Raw genomic sequence first — 22779 nt, 5'->3', positions numbered from 1 at the left:
TGAGAAAACTACTCCCAGCTCACACGACCACTGTAAGAGCAGCACTGAAAACAAGTCACAGGACTGGAGCTGGAACCACACGACCATGCACGATCCCATCAGCCAAGGAACTGGGGTGTGGATCGCCAGCTCGGGGGTCTGGAACTCCCCCTTCCCCCTCCTGGGGAGGGGGGAGCTGCGCAGACATGTGGCACGGCTCGTGTGACGTCATGCTTGTTTGCTCGTTTTTCTTTTGGGGAGTTCTGTCCACGCGTTTGTCAATTTTCGTCGTTAACCAGAATAGGGGTTTGTTTTGTGGCGCTTACCTTTCTGGGTGCCTGTCCAGGTTGATGGCAGATATAGAATGCTCCAAATCACATATGCATTTCTATGGGCCATTGCTCTGCGTGCCTCTGTGAGGGGGCCAGGTTCTGGCTCGTGGTCCCCGGTAGGCTACAACTCCACCCACATCGACTGATGCAAAATAGTAAGGGTATCCATATCAGCCATGGATAGCTCCGGGGAGCGGTAGGGGCTCCACCCAGAAAACCGCCGACTGGTGGGAGGGAGGGTTGCAAGGAAGCCTCCGGGGCCCACCCAGAAAATGGCGTTTAATTACATTCAACGCTGGTTTTCTGTGGGGAGCCCCTACGGCTCCCTGGAGCTTCATACCCAAAGAGAAGGAAAAGAAAAGGCTGACCTGGGAGGCGGCCGCCACAAATTCCACAACGTGAAGCCGAGACAACAGGCTGCAACCTGCGACCCAAGGCAACAAGAACGCACAGGAGCAGACATGCACATAAAGAATGGGCAGCCAGGAACCTGTGAGACCCTCAAATCCTCGCGCCCGAAATGAGTCCTAGACATCAACACAGCAGCGAAAGCTGCAAATGTCTGAACAGCACGGGCGCAAGGTTAGAACGCAGGCTGGAAGGCCTAAAAACTCTGCGTACGACTTGGGAGACTCGAGCCCAGGGAATGAGGGGAACCGGATCAATCCAAAGAGCATCCCCAGACACGGTATGCAGGTAATGGCAAAAAAACGCAACTGGACAACACAGGCATCAATAACCCAAGGACCCCCCCCCCCCCCGGTAAGCAGTCGTCTTGACCGTCGCCAGAAGAACGGAGAAAGGCTGCAAACGTACAAACCTACCACCAGTACCAAAGAGCAGAAACCTGAACTGAAGGGGCTACCACAAACTGAGGAGAAGATAAGAGGGCACCCTGATCAAGGACCAGGACAGCTCAAGCGACACATGAGCAGGCCAGAGGTGAAACAAAACATGAGAAAGTGTATGAAACGGGGCAGATGTGATGTCCACCCCAAACGCAAGCCGGAGCAGCTCCGCCAGCACCATACAAAACAAGGCGACAGTAAGAAACATCAAATAACTGTAGTCCTGAAAACCCAAGAAAGGACAAGACAACCCGATGTGAAAAAAGAAGACGACCTACGATGAGCAAGAAAAAGGTGCATAGAAACATCAGGAACATCATACTGTCGCCGAGACGAAGCTCGCAGGTGGGACACCATCAACAAAGCCACCTGATCACCACAGAGATGGTGATACCCACGTCAAAATGCCAGACGCGAAGAGCCGAGGAGAAGGCCGAACCAGTCACGTACAGGACCGGTCCGACCTGCCCAAAGAGGCGGAGCCGTGGGAAAACGCCCCGGGTTCAGACACCTATCAAGCATCGTCTGAAAATAAATTTCAGAATTTACCGCGCTCTCCCTCGTGCTCCTGTGGAACGCCCAAACCCACCCCGGTTGGTGGGGCGCTCGGGGGCCCAGAGCGCGAAAGTGTTAAGTGTTATACAGGAAAATGTCATACAGTACATGGTTATAAATAAATGCAACTGCCAAAAGATTTATTATGACCATTTTTTGCAAAGGATAAAATTACTAATTAGTTTAATATTTTATGTACAACATAACCCTTACTTACCCTTAGAGCCAGACACAACAAGGCCAAGTTCAGCAGAAATCACAACAGCTGTCACCTCAGTTTCATGACCAGTGAGAGTTGCACGCGGTGTTGGAGAGTCTCCTTCACCCATTATCATCTGTGAATGAAAAATATTCTACAGTGCAGTGTATAGCCATTTAATCTCTCTCAATTGTCATCAAACACTTGAAAATTTAGGTTGCCTTGACCAGACCATTATCAATCGCATTATGTTTAATATATACAGTATAACTAATTTTAACAATTGTAAGTCTTAGTAATAAAGCAGCTCTGCACCTTTTGAGAATGATATCCCATATAGCACAGAAAAGATGTGTAGTATGATAATGGCGTCTTCCAGTATATGTGGTGCCCTTCCTCGACAGCGGGGCTTCGCAGTGGACGCCTTTTGGCAGGCCTGGCAGAGTAAGGGTTCCCTGTCCCTCTTCCCCCGGTCCAGCTGTTACTTTGGGTTCTGGCTCAGTTAGTCCTCCCACAAGGGAGTAGTCCTCTTGGCCCCCCTTGGTGGCTGGCCCAGTCTTGGTTTCAGGCACTGCTTACTCGGTGTGCGAACCAGGGGCATTTTGTGCGGATCTTCCAGCAGATCAGACTGGTCAGGTACACGGCTGGTTCAGTCATCTCCTCCTCTCTTCGTGTCTGGTCTTTTTGACGTGGGTTTATCACCATCTCTATGGTGATCAGATGGCCTCTTTGATGTTTTCCCATCTGCGAGCTTCATCTTGGCGACAGTATGAAGTTTCCTGGCGTTCTTTTCGCCATTTTCTCTCTCTTCGTAGGTTCTTTTATTTCTGGTCATGTTGTTTGATCCGGTTTGTCCTTGTTCCCTGTTCCAGGTCTTAGGTCTCCCAGGTCAACCGCAGAGTTATTAAGTCTAGCCAGCCTGCTGTCTCTCCTCGTGCCCATGACGTTCGGATATTTGCTGTACTGGCTGTCATCTTCGGCAACATGTCTTGGGCTATTATAGGGGGCGCAGTGATTTTGGAGGTCGTACAGGGTCCTGGCCGCCGGATATTTGGTTCACATTCCTGGTTCTGGGTGTTCGTGTCTTGCTTTAGGTCGCAGGTTGCAGCCAGTTGTTTCGCTTTCGAGTTGAGGAGTGTGTAGTGGCCGCTTCCTGGGTTTGTCCCTCATATACTTATTTTTAGTTACATAGCTCCAAGGAGTCGTAAGGGCTCCCCACTGAAAACCAGTGTTGAATGTAATGAAACGCCATTTTCTGGGTGAGCTCCAGAGGCTCCGTGGCACCCTTCCTTTCTCTGGTTGGCGGTTTCGTTTTGCCATTGATGCTTAGCCTTTGAACTGAGGTTGAGTAGCCAGCGCAGTGGATCCAGGTCTCCCCCCTCTTCCTCCTGTGGGGGGGGAGCTGAGCGGACAAGCGACATGATGACATGGTGTGATATTTTCTTGTTTCCATGGGAATTGAAAGAGTTCTACCTCTCTGTTTGGCTTTTGTTTGCATTTTTCTTACCTTATGGGGTCTGTTTTGTTACACCTACCTTTCTGGGTGTCTAACCCCAGTCGATGGCAGATAAGGTAAACCCCAACCACAGGGGGTTTTCCAGGGCCATTGCTCCCTGTGCCTCTCTGAGGGAGCCAGGTTGCCTCATGGTCCCCTGGTAGGCAGAACTCCATTAACTAAAGCCCTGGTCTAATATATTGAATATTAGCCCGATAGCTCCACAGAGCCGTAGGAGCTCGCCACAGAAAAACAGTGTTGAATGTAATGAAACACCAGTTTGTGGGTGAGCCCTGTCAGCTCCCTGAAGCTATCTTACTGGACAACTGCCATACTACACGAGTGTCATCAGTCAGAGTTCCTTGTAAGCCTACTGGGGACCACAAGCCAGAACCAGGCCCCCCCCCCCCCACAGAGAGGCAAAGGGAGCAATGGCCCATGAACACTTTATACATTTAAAGTATGTCATCGTGCCATCGACCAGGGAAGGCACTCGGAAAGGTAGGTGAATCAAAACAGACTACTGCCTGGTTGAAAAGTGCCACCTATGTCCTCACAAGTGCAAAAGAACTTCCCCAGGAAAGAGAACCAGGCAGGCTCACCCCCCCCCCAGTGGGAAGATGAGAGCCAGCCTGGGTAGGTTAGACCACCACTATCCAGTTATTTGAATGATGAAAACTGACAACCAGAGGGAGGGAGGAGACTTTTACACATTTGAGTGCAAGAAGTATGGCAATTATTTTGTCTCAAGAGTAGAGGCTCACTTATTTATATAGACTACCTATTCAAAATACAAGCCATCACCCATTATCAGGACAACTGCACTTCCAGATGCACCTGTGGACAGTGTAGGAAACCATCCGTGTATATGGTTTGAGAGAGGGAATGTTCTGTGGACAGAGTATCAATATGGTTTAAGGCATTGAGCTTTGCCTCAAGACAAAGCTTGAACTTATTTTTAATTTGCTTTTTGGGTGGAAAGGCAGAGATTAAAATTTGAAAGGGAGTAATCTGCTATGGTGCAGGAAAGTGCCATTGCTGTCTCTTGATACAAATTGTAAATTTGACTTCAATTCCAATTTAAGTAATCCATTTTGAAGATCTTCAACAATGAAGACTATTTTGAAGACCTTCAGCAAAGAAATTCAGGAGGGTTTTGGTACAAGGGTTAGGATGATATAGCCTAAGCATTTTTATACCAATTAGACAATTAGTTTCAGTAACACGATCAATGATGCTTGGCTAGTTACTTTGTTTAGTTTAATAAGTTAAATAATTGTAAATACAACAAAATTATTAATGATGGTAACAGAATGCAATTCAGGTGGATTTCATCACATGTTGGCCTCCGAATGCATGATAGAGCTGATGAGTTACCCAAAGAACTTGCCCTCATAGAAGAGGGTTAAGTATTTCCTTGGATTGCCTATAAGCAACTTGAGAACAATAATACACCAAGAAATTCAACAGAACCTTGTAGAACTGAGACAAAATGAAATTAGTACTAGAAGTTCCATTTATTATCATGCTATCATTCAAGAAAAGTCACACAACTTTGGATCATTCAATAAAATCAGCAGACTCCTAGATGTTACTACTGTTCAGCTTAGAACTGATTATAAGTATCTCTTGGAATTTGTATTACCCGCTGATGTAGACCTCATCAAGTGTAAATTGTGTCGGCAAAATTATTCACACACCATGCACCACTATGTGATGGAGTGCAAAACAATACACTAGTTTAAGGACAGCTGTATAACAAATGTTCGAGAAATGTCTAAATTTGTTAATACAAAGTAATCTAAAACCAGAAATTTTAACCAAATATTACCAGTTTGCTAACTGTGGGAAGCAAGTGTGAATGACCGTAACTGTTCCACCGCTGCCCACTGGATAGGGGTGGTGTGTATGATAGGTAAATAAATTATAAAATTAGCTCATTGCATATATAAGCTACTTTGCTTAGAGACTGTAGTTGTGGTTCTTCTCGAACCCATTGTTGATAAAATACCAATACAGTGGAACCTCGGTACTACTCAAACTTAATTGAATCCAGAAGGCCGTTTGAGTACAGATCGTTCCAGTACTGAATAATTTTTTCCCGTAAGAAATAATGTAAAGTGGATTAATCCATTCTACACCACAAAAAATACACATATGAATACGATAAATGAATTAAATAAATGCACATTTATTCTCACTTTACCTGCACTTTGAAAAGTTGATGGCATATGTGGAAGGTAGTGAGGAAGAGAAGAGAAGTTATTAAATGAACAAATCCACAAGGGCCGTGACGAGGATTCGAACCTGCGTCCAGGAGCATCCCAGACACTGCCTTAATCGACTGAGCTACGACAGGGTTCCACCTGTCGTAGCTCAGTCGATTAAGGCAGTGTCTGGGATGCTCCCGAACGCAGGTTTGAATCCTCGTCACAGCCCTTGTGGATTTGTTCATTTGATGCATCACGTTAGTGTGATCTCTGTGTGTAAGAAGTTATTGTTTGGTAGGGGAGTCTTACTTCCATAAAAATTTCAGGTATTTATGCTTCTGGGGTTCTTTCTCTTTTCTGTCTTTTTCTATTTCCCTCTTGAAATTCACTGGATGCTTTTCTTACAAGAATACAAGAATACCAAACTCGGTAGCAAGAGCAGACATGCGGGCACCACTTTCATGCTTTGCTATGAGTTCTTTCTCCATCTCTATCATAGTTATAACTCATTTTCATTTCATTTGGCTCTTATCACTAACTTTCCTAGGCATCACAGTGATTTATAAGAATATAACAAATATTCAAGAAAACACAAGAAAGTTTACGGAGAGGTTTAGTGGGGTGTGCACTGAATAACAACTAGTGGGAAACTGACTTGTCTGTTACATGTGTTTATGTTTGAGTGCTGAGCAAATGGTTGAGTACTGAGCACAAACACAGCATTAGAGTGTCAAATTGTTCAAGTTAGGAGCCATTCGAGTTGGGAGCCGTTCTAGTACCAAGGTATCTTTGTATACATTAAACTGTGTAACTGGTGTATATATATCCAGAGAATGGATATGGTGGTGCATAATAAATGAATTAAACTAACTCATACATGTACATAAATATACTGTATATATCTTAACATATCCTCTGAGTTAATGATGTTGTATAAGAATTTATGACTTTCATTAAATTGTCTGCATAGCAAACTAGTAATAACATTCTTTTCTGACAACTATAAACTAATCTTTCAGATAACAGCAAAAATACATTATGAAACTAAGCATAATCACTCATTATTATGTACATCTAAAATATACTGTACATCATTATTACATCTAAAATATACTGTACATGATTATTACATCTAAAATATACCACAAATCACTAAATTGAGCTATGTATGCTTGCTGCAAATAACATAGTACAGTGCTTCTAAACTAGTGAATGGTCCACATAAGGCAGAAGGAATTTATTTTGGTGTGAATATTTGTTCCTCGTGTGACAATGAATTCTATTTAAAATTATACACAACATAGAGCAAAACAAAAAATTACCAAAATCATTAAGAAATTTAATCACAGGGTGAATGAAACTTTGTGATAAAGGCTCGAGGGATACTGAAATACGAAAGTAATTCCGTATTAAGTAATACGGAATTTTAGCCAATGCTACCTTGATAAAAGGTACCCTGTAGGAGCATACCTGAGTGCGTGCATTCCAATGCCAGAGTAAAACAGTGCAGTCATGAGAACCTGAGGCTACGTAGCAGTCACTCGTGATGTTACACTCGCTGCGACTCAGACATGTCACCACCCCGTAATGGCCAAACACTATTTGAACAATTTTAGCTGTTGGATAAAAGTGAAACAAAGTATAAAAAGACATGCACTGAATGTGATGATAATTTTATTTATAAAATAAATTATATATATATATATTTTATATATATATATATATATATTATATATATATATATTATATATATATATATTATATATATATATATTATATATATATATATTATATATATATATATATATATATATATATATATATATATATATATATATATATATATATATATATATATATATATATATATATATATATATATATATATATATATATATATATATATATATATATATATATATATATATATATATATATATATATATATATATATATATATATATATATATATATATATATATATATATATATATATATATATATATATATATATATATATATATATATATATATATATATATATATATATATATATATATATATATATATATATATATATATATATATATATATATATATATATATATATATATATATATATATATATATATATATATATATATATATATATATATATATATAATGTTTCATTGAATATGACCGCATATTCTGTATTTATTATTTTCTGGTTTAGGGCTTCTATCCCTCTAACTATTTTCTTAGCATCAGGGCTTAATTGAAATAGGAGTTCTCCAAAACTCATTTTCGTACTTTTAAGGTGAAGAAAAGAAGTGATTTACTATAGAGTGTATTACACTTATTTGTATAATTTGCACGACGTTTCGAACCTCCATGGTTCATTCTCAAGTGAACAGATCTTACAATACTAGTTGATTTTATACCCGCATTAGGTCAGGTGATAATACAATGAAGGTGAAAACATGGGGGGATACATAAGGGATAAACATAGGGGCTGCAGAAGGCTTATTGGCCCATACGAAGCATCTCCTATCCAAACACAAAGATTAATCCAGTGTAATTGGCCTATTATGTTGGACATTGTCTTCTGTGTTGGCATCGATATGTTCTTGTCTTGTCCTTACTCTCATGGTGGGTAGAGTACAAGACAAGAACATATCGATGCCAACACAGAAGACAATGTCCAACATAACAGGCCAATTACACTGGATTAATCTTTGTGTTTGGATAGGAGATGCCTCGTATGGGCCAATAAGCCTTCTGCAGCCCCTATGTTTATCCCTTATGTATCCCCCCATGTTTTCACCTTCATTGTATTATCACCTGACCTAATGCGGGTATAAAATCAACTAGTATTGTAAGATCTGTTCACTTGAGAATGAACCATGGAGGTTCGAAACGTCGTGCAAATTATACAAATAATTGTAATACACTCTATAGTAAATCACTTCTTTTCTTCACCTTAAAAGTACGAAAATGAGTTTTGGAGAACTCCTATTTCAATTAAGCCCTGATGCTAAGAAAATAGTTAGAGGGATAGAAGCCCTAAACCAGAAAATAATAAATACAGAATATGCGGTCATATTCAATGAAACATGTTTGAAAGAAAACCTGCTGCCAGTATACACCAATATATATATATATATATATATTATATATATATATATATATATATATATATATATATATATATATATATATATATATATATATATATATATATATATATATATATATATATATATATATATATATATATATAAATAAGCATGTTACAGTGGTTAATTAGTAGGTAGTAAAATTTAATAATATTTAAAATCACTAAATATACATAGTGTTTCAGGCATATAATTTATTTTAAAGTTAATGAGTAATGAAACACCTTTTGCTGATAAGCCTTCTGACTCCCAAGCTTATACACTGACACATTTAAGCCTTAATTCTGCATGCGAAGCCTGTATTCACAGGATTACGTGTCCAGCGAGCTGTTCACACAGCCACTGGCGCCCCACCCCTGTCCATCTCTTGTGTGATGTCCCTGCGAGTCCATCTCTTATCTACCAGGAACTAGGACCGGAATCCGGTTCTCTCTGTAAGGCGAGAGGAACCTGGGGATCAGGTCAACCCAACATTAGTGGTGTCCTGCAGCCCAGTTATCAGTGTAGCCAATTCACAACCAATAGGTCCTGGGTTCACTTCCCACACAGAGTGAGATGTTTAGATATGTTTCCTACACCTGATGCAGCAAATAAATAGACCAGGGTTAGACAACTAATTCATCCTGCAAAAGGTCAGCTGATGGCCTAGAGTAACCTCAATAAGTCTAATATGCTTCCTGTTCCCCAACAATGGGAAGCCAAAGCACATCAGGAAGCATAGGCGATTAGGTATCCAATGATTGCTGCCACAGAGTAACAACCTAACTGTCTTGTGCCCGATCACCACCAGATGACAGCCCAGCTAGCCCCCTCCTTCTGACTTGAGAATCACCCCAATTCTAAGAGGGAAAAAAGACAAGGTAAAAAAGGGCACCAGCAGCCTACCAGAAAAAGATGTTATAATCTTCAGTGCTTGATTTATGGGAGGGACCCCTTGATGGCTTCCCGAGCTTGCAACAGAACCACAAGAAGACTGACCAGTTTTAAAATGGAAAATATCAGAAAAACAGGACAGGTGGCCTGGGCTTATTATGGCTGCAGAGAAGGGTCTATTGCAGAAGAATGCTGGGTGTGCACAAAACACTCAAGTGCAAGTGTGGCAAGGATGGACTTACTGTTTCAGTAAGTCCAACTTAATGACTTCCATGCAGTCAGTAAGTTAGACTGCCAGGAACTACAAGCCTTGACCATAGTTGTGAACATATTGGCAAAGAAAGCCATTGAGGCAGCAAACATTACACATGCCATGAGTGAAGATATACATTAGGCTGGCTGACCCAAAACCATCTTACAGGTGACCTGGGAGAGGCGAGTCTTGGAATAAGGAACATTAACAGAGGTGCAAAAAGCACATAAATAATGCCACACTGCAACTACAGGATATTTTGTATGTTGCTAAACAAACCAAACATCAATGACTAATGAACCACTACAAAACATTACAGACTAATTCAGAAATACCAGGAAAAGAGGCTTCCCCAAGGTCAAACAATACGAGGCGACAGTGTTGACCATCAGCTGGCAATACAAAAAAAAAAAAAAAACAGTGTTGAATGTAATAAAACGCCATTTTCTGGGTGTGACCCAGAGGCTCCCCGGAGCTATCCAGGCTGATATGGATATACAGTATTAGCTTTTTATCATCAGTCAAAGTGCATGGAGTTCAGCCTACTGGGGACTATGAGCCAGAACCTCGCCCCCCCCCCCCTCAAATGAGGCATGAGGAGCAATGGCCTATAGAAACCTCATCTGTTCAGCCATGTTCTGATCCCGTTCATCTGTTCTGCCTCCGAAGAAGAACAGGTAAGTTGGATGATGAGCGTAACAAATCCCACACGACTCTGGGTTGTAGGTGTTACCAACCCAACAAAACAGCATGACGAAGGCAGAACAGATGAACGGGATCAGAACATGACAGAACAGATGAACAGATGAGGTTTCTATAGGCCATTGTTCCTCATGCCTCATTTGAGGGGGGCGAGGCTCTGGCACGTGGTCCCCAGTAGGCCAAACTCCATGCACTTTGATGCTAAAAAGCTAATATATCCATATCAGCCTGGATACCTCCGGGAAGCCGCCGTTTATCTGATGGGAACCAGGAACGGGGAAAGGGGCAGGGCGAACTCCACCCATAGGGAAAGGAATCAGGGAAGCGGCCAAAACCAAGGCTAAAGCGACCAACATCCCCAATCCCAGGTCCCTAAAACCAAAATGCAGTATAGAAACCTATACTGCAACCCAACTGCTGCCTGACCGCTAAGCTCTTCCGAAGAAGAACAGGTAAGTTGGATGATGAGCGGAACAAATCCCACACGACTCTGGGTTGCAGGTGTTACCAACCCAACAAAGCAGCAGAACAGATGAACATCACCCTGAGACACGGGCAACAAACAACCCTCAAACTTTCACAAAGCGAAAGGGGACTCTGAAGACATTCGTAGTCACACACCGCCCCAATGGGTTTACCAGGACCCGCAGGAGGAGGAATCCCAATGGGGAGCCCAGGCACTGGTGTAGCCGAAGCCGGTTGAGGCCCGTCTTTAATCTTTAGTTGAAAGACCAAAATTGAAATATGCAGCAGTTGTATGGTGCCCAAATCTCAAGAAGCACATAAATAAACTGGAAAAGGTGCAATGGCATGCTACAAAATGGCTTCCAGAATTGAAACACAAGAGTTACAAGGAGAGACTGCAGGTGTTAAACATGCCATAACTAGAAGCTAGAAGAAAAAGAGGCGATATGATCACCACTTAGTACAGTAATTACTAACAGGAATCGACCAAATTGATAAAGAGGAATTTCTGGAACCAGCAACTTCACGAACAAGATAACACAGATTCAAGCTAAGGAAATAAAGGTGCCAAAAAATATTAGAAAATTTTCTTTTGCAAACAGAATGGTTGACGGTGGGAACAAGCTAAGTGAGAAAGTGGTGGAGGCCAAAACCATCAGTAGTTTCAAAGCGTTATATGACAGAGTACTGGGAAGACGGGACACCACGAGCGTAGCTCTCATCATGTAACTACACTTAGGTAATTACATCACATCCTAAGGTGTTTTGCAACATTTGAAACTCCCACTGGAACAAGGTGTTTTCAATCATTATTTGAGGTCTCAAACATCTGTCACCTTAAAAGACACGATTTTTTGGACATTGATCCTATGCTCATGGCATGGTTTTAAACAGAATACAAAGACAAAAACTTATTTTAAATACCATTTTCTGTGCACATATAAATAATATCTGATTTCCCTTGTGCAATGCAAAGATTAATATACTGATACCATTCTGTGACTGGTTCAAGGTTTCCCTGGTCCAGTTTTGATTTTTCTTTCAGACAGGATGCGTCTCACTAACACACACACATACAGCATTATTTTCCAATGTTCAGTGCTCTGACACAAATGGGGCAAATCTACCGTCTGCCACTGATATTAAAGGTATATTAACATGATTAATCAGAAATTTATGGGAATATATTTACAGTATATGCAAAAATTACATTATACATAAACCACCGGAAAAGAGGAAAACCATGGTTGTTTTACTCCTTGCTGATACAGTACTTTCAAAGGTGACCAAGGTTGACAGATTTGAAGAATATTTTGTATACAGCATCCAAGCAAACTATATGGGGCTATATGATACTCCCTAAATAAGGATGGTTGCTAAATCTGAAGTTGTTAAATGTTGGTAAGATTTAGAATAATTCTCAGACCCCCAAAATACTTTCTTAATCAAATTAATACAACTATCTTCCTCCCTTCTGCCCACCCACCCACACACACACACACAGCTCTCCATCCCACCCACAAAAACACACACACAGGCACTCATCCATCCCATACGCAAGTGCATAGAAAGACTGGTATATTACCATAGTCACTATGGTAAAATCCTGGAACATTACCACACCTACTACACAAAAACATTATGGAAAGCATTGGAGTAGCAAGGGCAAAGTTGAGCCAAAACAAACCCAGTAATAACTGCCTGCTTACCTAGCGGCAAGCTCGGAAAATTTACGAAAAACCAACTGGATGTTGACTCAGTAAATGAGAATATAAATACTCATCTCAAGACTGGCTGTAACAATCCAGTGGGACGTTAAATCTTGGTCATTAAATCGAGTGGATACTCGATCATCGATTACTCGATGCTCAATTAATTATCTTACCAATCAATTATACTACCAATTCAATAAGGTCTATGGCTATCCGATCACATATAGTTTAATTCAGAAATATGTAGACCGAGTTAAAAGCAAACATATACATATAGTAATGGCAAAACACAAGTCTCAGTCCAGTTATAGCCTCTGGAATATATAGTACAGTCAATCAGTAAATAGTTAACCTGAAGATAGACTGGAAAACTTACCTAATAATCTACATCTCAGGGGTTAACCAATAATGGGTTGATCCAAGTTAAAATAATGAAGAATACTGAATATTACCACGTAGTACAAGGGAAAACCAACCTGTCTCGGTGGAGAACACACGGAAGCTGTTGTCCCAGAAGCCACAGGCAATAATGAAACGAGAGTCAACAGTGGTTACAAAGCAATTGCTCCTCATCCGAACTTTTTGACTGAAGTTGTCTCCTAGATGACGTTTCTGCTGCTGACTGCTACTGTTGCCTGACGCAGCTTGTTCTGAGGATTACATTAATACATATACAATTCCTTTAGGCTACATAAAATGTAATAATAATCACTGCTTTTAGCACATTTTCTATTTCAATACTGTATGTTTTTTCAACCCATCCTCCAAAAATTGATAGAACATTTAGCTGCTATAAAGGGGATATACAAAATATGGACTGTTGTACCCCCCAAAAAAAGGTCACATTTTGTGCTAGTGATATTCTAAAGGGCATAACAACAACTGAAACACCCTAGATATAAACTAACCAAATCTGTCTGTGCTAAAAATAAGGAACCCTAGACCTCAACATGCAAAATCTTGGGCCTAATTTAGTATATATATGTACCATATTAAGTTTAAGAAAATATTTGTTTAGTTGTTGCCTTCTTTCTTGGATGTTTTACAAAGTTAATAAAATAAAATGTGGATTTTTTTTTTTTTTATGCAACATTCTATATGGTGTACTGTATTACCATTCATAACTATAGACAGTGTGATATTCCTAAATGTCATAGTGAATATTACTGTATTAAAATTGTGTTCTGTGTGTAAGCTTCATTGTTAAGATATTTGTAATTCCCCTTTTGTATATTGTTACAATATTTGCTTCTGTATTTCAGATATGTATTGAACCAAGTCTACTAAAATTCTTATGTAATGGTTAAGTCGTGGATTGTGTCAAAGGTACTATCATTTTTGGATGACAGGTTGATATTTTTGAACTTTAATTGATGTAATTATACCGAGAAGATGTATCTTACGTAGGACGGGATCCATGGACAGAGGCAAGAGAGTGGACGGTGATTGGCTACCTTCTGCATAGCTGGGGCTCTGTACATTGACTGGAAGAGAATTTGTCTTAATCAGTGATATGAAATAAAATGTGAAAATGTTTTATTTAATAAACTACTGTAATTGGATAATGTACAGTAATATACAATTATTCAGTATATAATTGAATATATACACACACACACACACACCTTAAGTTTATTAGATTTAAGATACAACTACTGTACTGTATTGTAAATCAATAACAGCCCAAGCCACACAAATGAAAAGAAAGGAAATTCATGAGATTTCAAGCCGTCCTGGAAATAAAGAGTCTTCATTTTCCTTTCATGTGTATGGGGTTGGGTTATTAACTTTTCACCATGCTATTGTGACATTCTCCACACCAGTGGCTTCCAACTAGGGTCCATAGAGAAGTTTCAAGGGGTTATCCATTGGACTAAAACTATGTACTGTACTGTACTCTTAACAAAATAAGGACCACTTATTAGTGTGTTGAACTGAATAACTCATTTTCATTTACATACAGATTTAACTGATTATAACAGTGCAGGGTTTGTGACATTTGAATGTGTGAGGTACAAACCGCATATCAGAAAATGAAGAAATAATAATGGTCCAAGATGGAGTGAAATGTTATTTTATTTTTTGTGTGGTCTGAATATCATATCTTCACCTACATTATTGTGACTTGTCATCTGTATATAACTGTGTATTTGTCAAACCAATGGCTACTGTCAATTTTGTTAGCCCTTGTTGGGGTCCACAGGTGAGAAAGTCGTTAGAAAAGGGGGAATGAGACATTCAAGGTTGGGAAACACTGCTCTGCATTATAAAGTTACTATATTATAAAAACTCACTTCACTTTTTGAGTAATAAAATCAAAGAGGAGTACCTGAATAATTTGTGTTCCAGCGGTTGATTGCAAAATGATGATTGTTTGTTAGTGTAACAACAGATGGGAGAGGCAGCTGAGGGTACGTATTGGCAGAAATGTGACAGATGGGGGAGTTGCTCACGAACTTCATCACCATGCACACGTCCTCACATACACCAGAAAACATCAGTGGTGACTGAAAAAATAACAATAATAATCAGATAATAACATAAGCATTACTCTAAAATGAAACAAATATTATAAGATATATGGGTTGCCCATTGATGTGCCACAGTAAATGTTAAAACATCGTGGATATATTATGCAATCCATATATCAATGATGAAATTGAAGCCAAAGGCCTATTTCACTTTTACTCATTACATTTAATGAAAAATTTATGAGAAAATACAAAACTACAAGATGATCAGAAGGGGTTAATGAAATAGTTTCTAGATTTACAACAATCAATAGTGATTTGGGTTCATGATAATTACATTAAAAGGAGAATCCAGAAGAAAACCAACAAACAGGGTAAATAAATATTAGAAGTGCAGGATAAGTTGGTGAAAGGAATTCAGAAGTTTTGGAGAGAAAAAGCTTAAAAAAACAAAACAAGCGTTGAATGTAATGAAACGCTATTTTCTGGGTGAGCCCCGGAAGCTCCCTGGAGCTATCGGGCTAATGTGTGATATATTAGACCAGGGCATTAGTCTATGGAGTTCAACCTACCAGGGACCACGAGCCAGAACCTGGCCCCCTCAGTGAGGTTCAGGGAGCAATGATCCTGGAAAACCTCCCCTGTGGTTAGGGGTTTCCCTTATCTGCTATCAACCGGGGTTAGGCACCAAGAATGGTAGGGACAGAAAATGGCAAAAAGATCACCAGGAGACTTCATACTGTCGCCGAGATAAAGCTTGCAGGTGAGACACTATCAAAGAAGCCACCTGATCACCATATTTGTGGCGATACATCTGCATCAAAATGAACAGACGCGAAGATCGGAGGAGTAGACCGAACCAGCAATGTACCAGACCAGTTCAACCTGCTGAAAGAGGTGGAGCTGCAGAAAATGCCCAGGGTTTGGACACCAAGCAAGCAGCGCTTGAAACCAAGGCTGGGCCAGCCACCAAGGGGCCACCAGGACGACTCTTCTGCTCTAAGTCTCCAAATGAGCCAGGACCCAAAGCAACAGCTGGACCAGGGGGAAGAGGTAGAGGTAACCCCACCTCGCTCAATCCTGCCGAAAGGCATTCACCGTGACGGGTCCACAGTCAGGGAAGGGCGTTGCATACATCTGCAGATGCCAAGACCACACCGGCGCGAAGAGGTCCACTTTTGGGAGCCCATACTTCCGGCAGAGCCAACTGAAGGAGTCGGCGTCGACCATCCATTCCGTGGACAGGGGAATGAACCGAGACAGGCCATCCACCAGGACGAAGGAAACTCCCTGTATATGAACCGCACAGAGAGCCAAACCCTGAGAATCCAACATACGAGTCACTCAAAGCAACCAGCCCCAAAGAGCCAAAGACCGAAGAGAACCCCCATGGTTCAGACAATGAACCACCAGAGAGCAGTCCAAATGGAGCCAGATCATGGAACCCTAAGTGACCTGAACCCTCCGGAGCAACAACCAAACTGCAGCGAACTCCCGCACCATGCTGTGAGCTCGATGGAAGGACGGAGCCCACCACCTCTGGCTGGCCTGGTGAGCTCTGGTCAAAAAACCCCAGCCGTGAGATGAGGCATCCGTGAACACAGTGAGCGAGGGCTCGAGTAGATGCCAAGGCACTGAACCCCGAAAAACCCAAAGAGAAAGCTGGCAACGCAGCAACTGATGCAGGGCACACGGTGGCTGAACACAGTGAGCGAGGGCTCGAGTAGATGCCAAGGCACTGAACCCCGAAAAACCCAAAGAGAAAGCCGGCAACGTAGCAACCGATGCAGGGCACACGGTGGCTGAACCCAGCAATTGCAAGAGAGGTGGGAGGGACGTCTCCGAAGTAACCAGAACAGACGCCGAAACCAGACCTGACCTGGCGAGTAAACCAGTATGGCGAAGTTCAGACTCCCTCACAACTGCTCAAGCAACCATCAAGTGACCCGGGAATCCCCCAGAAACAGCTGAAGGCAGGACCACAGCCGCAGCAACACCTTCGGAGAAAGAAACATGGAAGTGGTCCGAGAGTCCCACACATGGCCCAGCCAGGTCCGAATCTGGGATGGAACCAGATGGGACTTCCTCTAGTTTACCAGGAACATGAGCCCGGCGAGCTGGGAAAGAACCACTCCCCTGGCGGGCAGACGAGCAGACCGGCTGGGAGCCCACACCAACCAGTCGTCGAGGTAGGCCAGAACCCGAACCCCTAGCAGATGCAGACGAGTCACCATGACCCGGGTAAGACACGTGAATACGCAAGGTGCCAGATTCAAGCCAAAAGGAAAGCAACGAAAATGGTAAGCTTGCCCCACAACTATACCTAGCCAGTCCCTGAACCCCGGATGAATCGGAATGTGCCAACATATGTCCCAGAAGTTCAAAAGACACCATCCAAGCACCTGGCTCCAACAGGAGCCGAACCCGAGACAGAGTGGTCATTTTTTTTATTTTATTTTTATTTTATTTTATTTATGCATATACAAGAATGTACATAAGGAATGTGAGGATACAATTATGGTAATTACAGTCTTGTAAAGCCACTAGCACGCGCAGCGTTTCGGGCAGGTCCTTAATCTAAGAAAATTTTAAGGAGGTAAATACTTGCAAAATTTATAGACAAAAAAATGATAACAGATTACATGGAATGAAAAAAAAAAAAAAATGAGAGAAAATTATAGGTACAGTATATTAAAGCACATAGGTAGCTATGATTGATTGCAATGACAGCTTAAAATGGTAGTTGACAACAAATTGGTAGGCACAATACAGCAGAAACAATATAAGATTGATTGCAATGACAGCTTGAATGGTAGTTGACAAAAATTGGTAGTCACAATACAGCATATGGCTAGCACATAAAAGAAGACAGCAATGAACACAATGATAAGGTTGTTTGATATTACATAAAAATTAGGAGATTGGGTACCACTAGGTACAGAGCAAATTAAAGCTCAGTGTAGGAAACTAAATAGATGAAGTTAGGTACTTTTTGGTTTTGCTTTTAAATAAGGCAAAAGTTTTACAGTTTTTCAATTCACTAGGGAGTGAGTTCCATAGACTAGGTCCCTTAATTTGCATAGAGTGTTTACACAGATTAAGTTTGACCCTGGGGATATCAAAGAGATATTTATTTCTGGTGTGGTGATAATGGGTCCTATTACATCTGTCCAGGGAGAGTTTCAGAGCATGGTTTGCATTTAAGAACAGGGTTTTGTAAATGTAGTTGACACAAGAGAATGTGTGGAGGGAGTTAATATTTAGCAAGTTTAGAGATTTAAACAAGGGAGCTGAGTGTTGTCTGAAAGCAGAGTTAGTTATTATTCTGATAGCAGATTTTTGCTGTGTGATGATGGGCTTAAGGTGGTTTGCAGTGGTAGACCCCCATGCACAGATACCATAATTAAGATAGGGGTAGATTAGTGCATAATATAGTGAGAGGAGAGCAGAGTTAGGAACATAATATCTGATTTTGGAGAGTATACCAACTGTCTTAGAGACTTTCTTAGTTATGTGTTGAATGTGGGTGCTGAAGTTGAGTCTCTTGTCTAGGAATAGGCCAAGAAACTTGCCATCATTTTTATTACTGATGTTAATGTTGTCTATCTGTAGCTGAATTGCATTTGATGATTTGTTTCCAAATAAGATGTAGTAAGTCTTTTCGATGTTTAATGTTAGTTTGTTCGTTGACATCCATAAGTGGACTTTTTTTAATTCATTATTCACAACATTATTTAGTGTATGTGGGTTGAGGTTTGAGTAGATAAGGGTAGTATCGTCAGCAAACAATATAGGTTTGAGAATATTAGAGACATTAGGCAGATCGTTTATATATATAAGAAATAGAAGAGGTCCTAAGATGCTGCCCTGTGGCACTCCAACGGTAATTGGTAGAGTGGAAGAAGTTGTATCATTGATGGTTACATATTGGTGTCTGTCACTAAGATAGGATCGGATGTAGTCAAGGGCAAGGCCTCGGATTCCATAATGCTGGAGTTTAAATAAGAGGTAGTTGTGATTAACAGTATCAAAGGCTTTTCTTAGGTCATCCGAAAGGAGGGGCAAGGAATCCAGGGGTTCAGACATGACACGTCCAGAATGAAGCACAGATCTGCACAGTCCCATTTCAGCACTGAAAACCGGCGGGAAACCTTCCTGAGGGACAGGGTCATTTCAACCACACCCAAGCAGTGCGTCCACTCCAAGATGACCCAAAGGAACGCAGGGAAAAGAATCCTGCCCTGCCAGCCTGAACCCCCCGAAGAAGGAGGAGGATACATCCAACGCCACCACAGGCTGGAGGAGACGATCCGAAACGCCCATGAATCATGGGACCAGGTGTGAGCAAACAGTGGGAGCCTCCCCCCATTGCCCCATCAACGGGGCAACCCACAAAAGGGCCAACGCCTCTTACAAGGTGCTGGCCGACGAGCAGGGCAAGCATTGCGCCGACCAGACAATGCTAGCTCTGAAGGAAGCACTGACTCAGAAACTGGCACCAATTGCCCACCCCGATGCAAGAACCCCGAGCCCTGGCATGACCCATCCAAGAAGCCCTAGAACGGCCACCTCGGAGAACCAACAAGTCCGACATAGGATGACAACTAGACAAGGCCGCCTGCAGCAACTGAGCAACAGCAGCTTCCTCAAACAGCAAAGGCCAAAAAGGCGATGAAAACGTAAGAGTCAGGGCCCAAGCAGATTCCACGGAGAGAGCGATCACGGCCTGAAAGCATGCAAGGCGAGAAGCAGAGAACAAAGACACCGCCTTCCTGAGAATTGGCACAAACAGCTTCAACAGTGCAACTGATGCCCTAGCCGCCAAGGGGAGTGCACCAGACGAAGGCCTGGCATGCCTCCACATCCTCCCCAAGCTATTTTGAGGACAGCTCGATAAGGGAAAAGACGTGCAAGACCGAAGCCAAATGCCCTTTAGCACACATGTCCTCAGCTACCAAAGCCGCCAAAAGGGTGGGAACCTGGACATGCAGCTGCATAAGACCAACATTCCAAGGAAGCACATGGGCAAATAAACATGCATTAAGGCGCCCAAACTCGCTCCCCCAATATAAACCTGCAGAATGATAGTAGCCTCCTGCCATTCAAGAATGTGGGTCCGACAAAATCCATTCCATGTTCCCTGCGAAAAGAAGGGACAGTCTGCAAGCCAGGAAGACCCCGGAACCTCATAATACACCGAATATGAGGAAGGAGAACCGAACTCAAACGAGGACAAATCATCACAGAGGCAAAATCTGGGTCTCGCAGGAGGTACTTGGCAATAGCCTCCCGAACCTCCTTAGGCAAAATTCGAGATGCAGAAAACTTCCGTTAAGAAGGAGCCAAGGAACCCAAGGGAACCCGGAACTGAGCCCAGGGAGGAGCCAACCCCTAATCATACTCATCAGGGAAGGGGGGGAATAAGAAAACCCCTCCCCCCTGCAACAACAAACCCCGCAAAGAGAGCACAAAAACCCAAGCGGAATCAATGGGGCAGCCCAAGCCCCCCCAGGTCAATTCCTCCCCAGCCCTGGGATCCTCCAAACCAGGTCCCGGAGCAGAGCCATCCTCCACACCCTCTATTCCCCCCCCCCCCTTAAGAAAAGGCAAATTAACACTTTCGCGCTTTCCGCAAAGGTCACTCAGCCAACCGAATGTGCGCGCAGCGTTTTTATCGCTTAAGCGTAAAAACAAAAATGTGTATACTCTTTTTACTCTTCTGACCTTAGTTCTCATGCTACGTATTTCATTTTGGTACCAACGTGTTCGCAATAAAATTCTCTAGAAGAACATCAGTAAAAAAAGTCACGAAACGTATAGGGATACCAGCACCAAATAAATAACTACGAAGATGACTCGCCGTGAGCGCCCATCAGCAACAAAATGTTTTTACTCTTGGGATTGTAATCACCTCCACACTTATTCTACAGCGTTAATTTTGGTATCAATGGACTCGCAATGAAATTCCCAACACGGTGATATGAATATAAGCGTAGAATAATGATGCGGCCCGCCCGCAAGAGTGTGGGAAGTGGTGAAATTGTTACCCGGTATCGGTGACGGGACGACGCATGGCGCTTTGAAAGTTTATACTTATTTCACTCTCATGACATTAATTTTCTATGTACGTCATTCATTTTTGTGTCAATGTGTTCGCAATAGAATGTTCTATGTGCCCATAGGTAAAAAATATCAACAAAGCGTAAGTTAGAATAGCGCCAAATATAAAACAACGCTGGAACATATCAGTGAGCGTCAAACACACACGAAATGTTTTTACTTTTGTTATGTTTGTCAAGTTTATACTTGTTGCACACAGTTATTTTTGGTTGTATATTGATCGGAATAAAATTCCCTAAACAGACATATGCATATAATACATGATATGGGGGAAGCATTACCAGTATAAATGGCTAAAGTCACCCACCTGCAACCCGTTTGGGACAAAATACCATTTGATCGAAGTTATCCACACCTTTCATGAACTTATTGTACCATGCAGCCTAGTGGTGAGAAAGAGAGCCTCATAGCGCGCAGTTTGAAACAAACCCAAAGTAAATTGGATAAAAATTGAATTTTATACAAATATTTTAAAAGAGGACTCAACTTTATGTCCACTATGCGTTAGCGTTAGACGAAACGGGACGCGCCGGCGCGTCCAGATAGCGCGAAAGTGTTAAGTCCAGGGCAAAAGATAGCAAAGAAAGGGGTCTGGCAGAAGGACCCAGAAGCCTCAGCAAAAGGAGCAGGCTCGAATGCCTCCATCCCCAACTCGAATGGGGTAGCCCCCGAAGCTGACAGTCTCCATCAACTAAAACCCGCCCCAACTTCAGAGCCCTCGGCCATTTTGGGTCTGGGAGCAGAGCGAACAACACCAACTGGGAAGCGTGGACTGAACCAGAGTCGAAGCAACTAATGCCCCCAAGTCCAGGTATCTATAACCAAAATGGGGCAGCCTCGGGGCATCCGAGAGGGCAACTAATTCAGCGCGTTGCAGCAACTTAAACTGAGCACGCAATGCAGATGCTGCCTGTACCAGAACTTCAATGTCAAGAGAATGGGTCAATTAGAGCACAAGCAGAGAACACGTCTCGCAAGACTCTGGGTCAAAGGTGTCATTGACCCAACAAGCAGCATGACTGAGGCAAAAGAGGTGACTGTCACCTTGAGACAAGGGCACAGAGCAACCTTCAAACTCGCAAATGGCGAGCTGGAACTCGGAAAACTCATCCATCAGTCTACCGAGCTCCGATGGGGTTTTCCCAGGGCCCGCAAGCTGTCTGCTATGGGAAGCCCAGGCAAGGTGCTGCTAAGCTGATTAACCCAAGAACTAACAAGGGGAATGAACTAAAAACTGAACCCATGTGATGTGTACAAGCATGGGGGGGCCTAGAGGAGGGCCACCAAAATACCTTAAGTGGACCAACAGCCAAACAAGGCAGACCCCCTCCAGGCAAGGAAAACAAAAAGAAAACCCCCACAAAAGTACAACGTCACCAGAAGGAACAGGAACATAGCCACTGTGTT

The 22779-nt window shown here is 42.3% G+C and overlaps 1 protein-coding gene across 1 annotated transcript in view; it reads right to left on the bottom strand.

The window, feature by feature from the left end:
• LOC138373309 (neurobeachin-like) overlaps positions 1 to 22779 on the bottom strand; it is a 67285-nt gene that overhangs the window by 17696 nt on the left and 26810 nt on the right. Inside the window, exons 9-13 of the mRNA XM_069339491.1 lie at positions 15111 to 15288; positions 14185 to 14265; positions 13258 to 13431; positions 7089 to 7234; positions 1932 to 2049 (exon numbers count right to left, since the gene is read on the bottom strand). Coding sequence (XP_069195592.1) covers positions 1932 to 2049; positions 7089 to 7234; positions 13258 to 13431; positions 14185 to 14265; positions 15111 to 15288 — 697 coding nt within the window. The remainder of the gene's footprint in view (positions 1 to 1931; positions 2050 to 7088; positions 7235 to 13257; positions 13432 to 14184; positions 14266 to 15110; positions 15289 to 22779) is intronic.

This window comes from Procambarus clarkii, chromosome 41 (genome assembly GCF_040958095.1).
Source record: "Procambarus clarkii isolate CNS0578487 chromosome 41, FALCON_Pclarkii_2.0, whole genome shotgun sequence".
Lineage (NCBI taxonomy): Eukaryota > Metazoa > Arthropoda > Malacostraca > Decapoda > Cambaridae > Procambarus > Procambarus clarkii.
The sequence above is the reverse complement of the archived record's forward strand: the minus strand, read 5'-3'. Positions and strand labels throughout refer to the sequence as shown.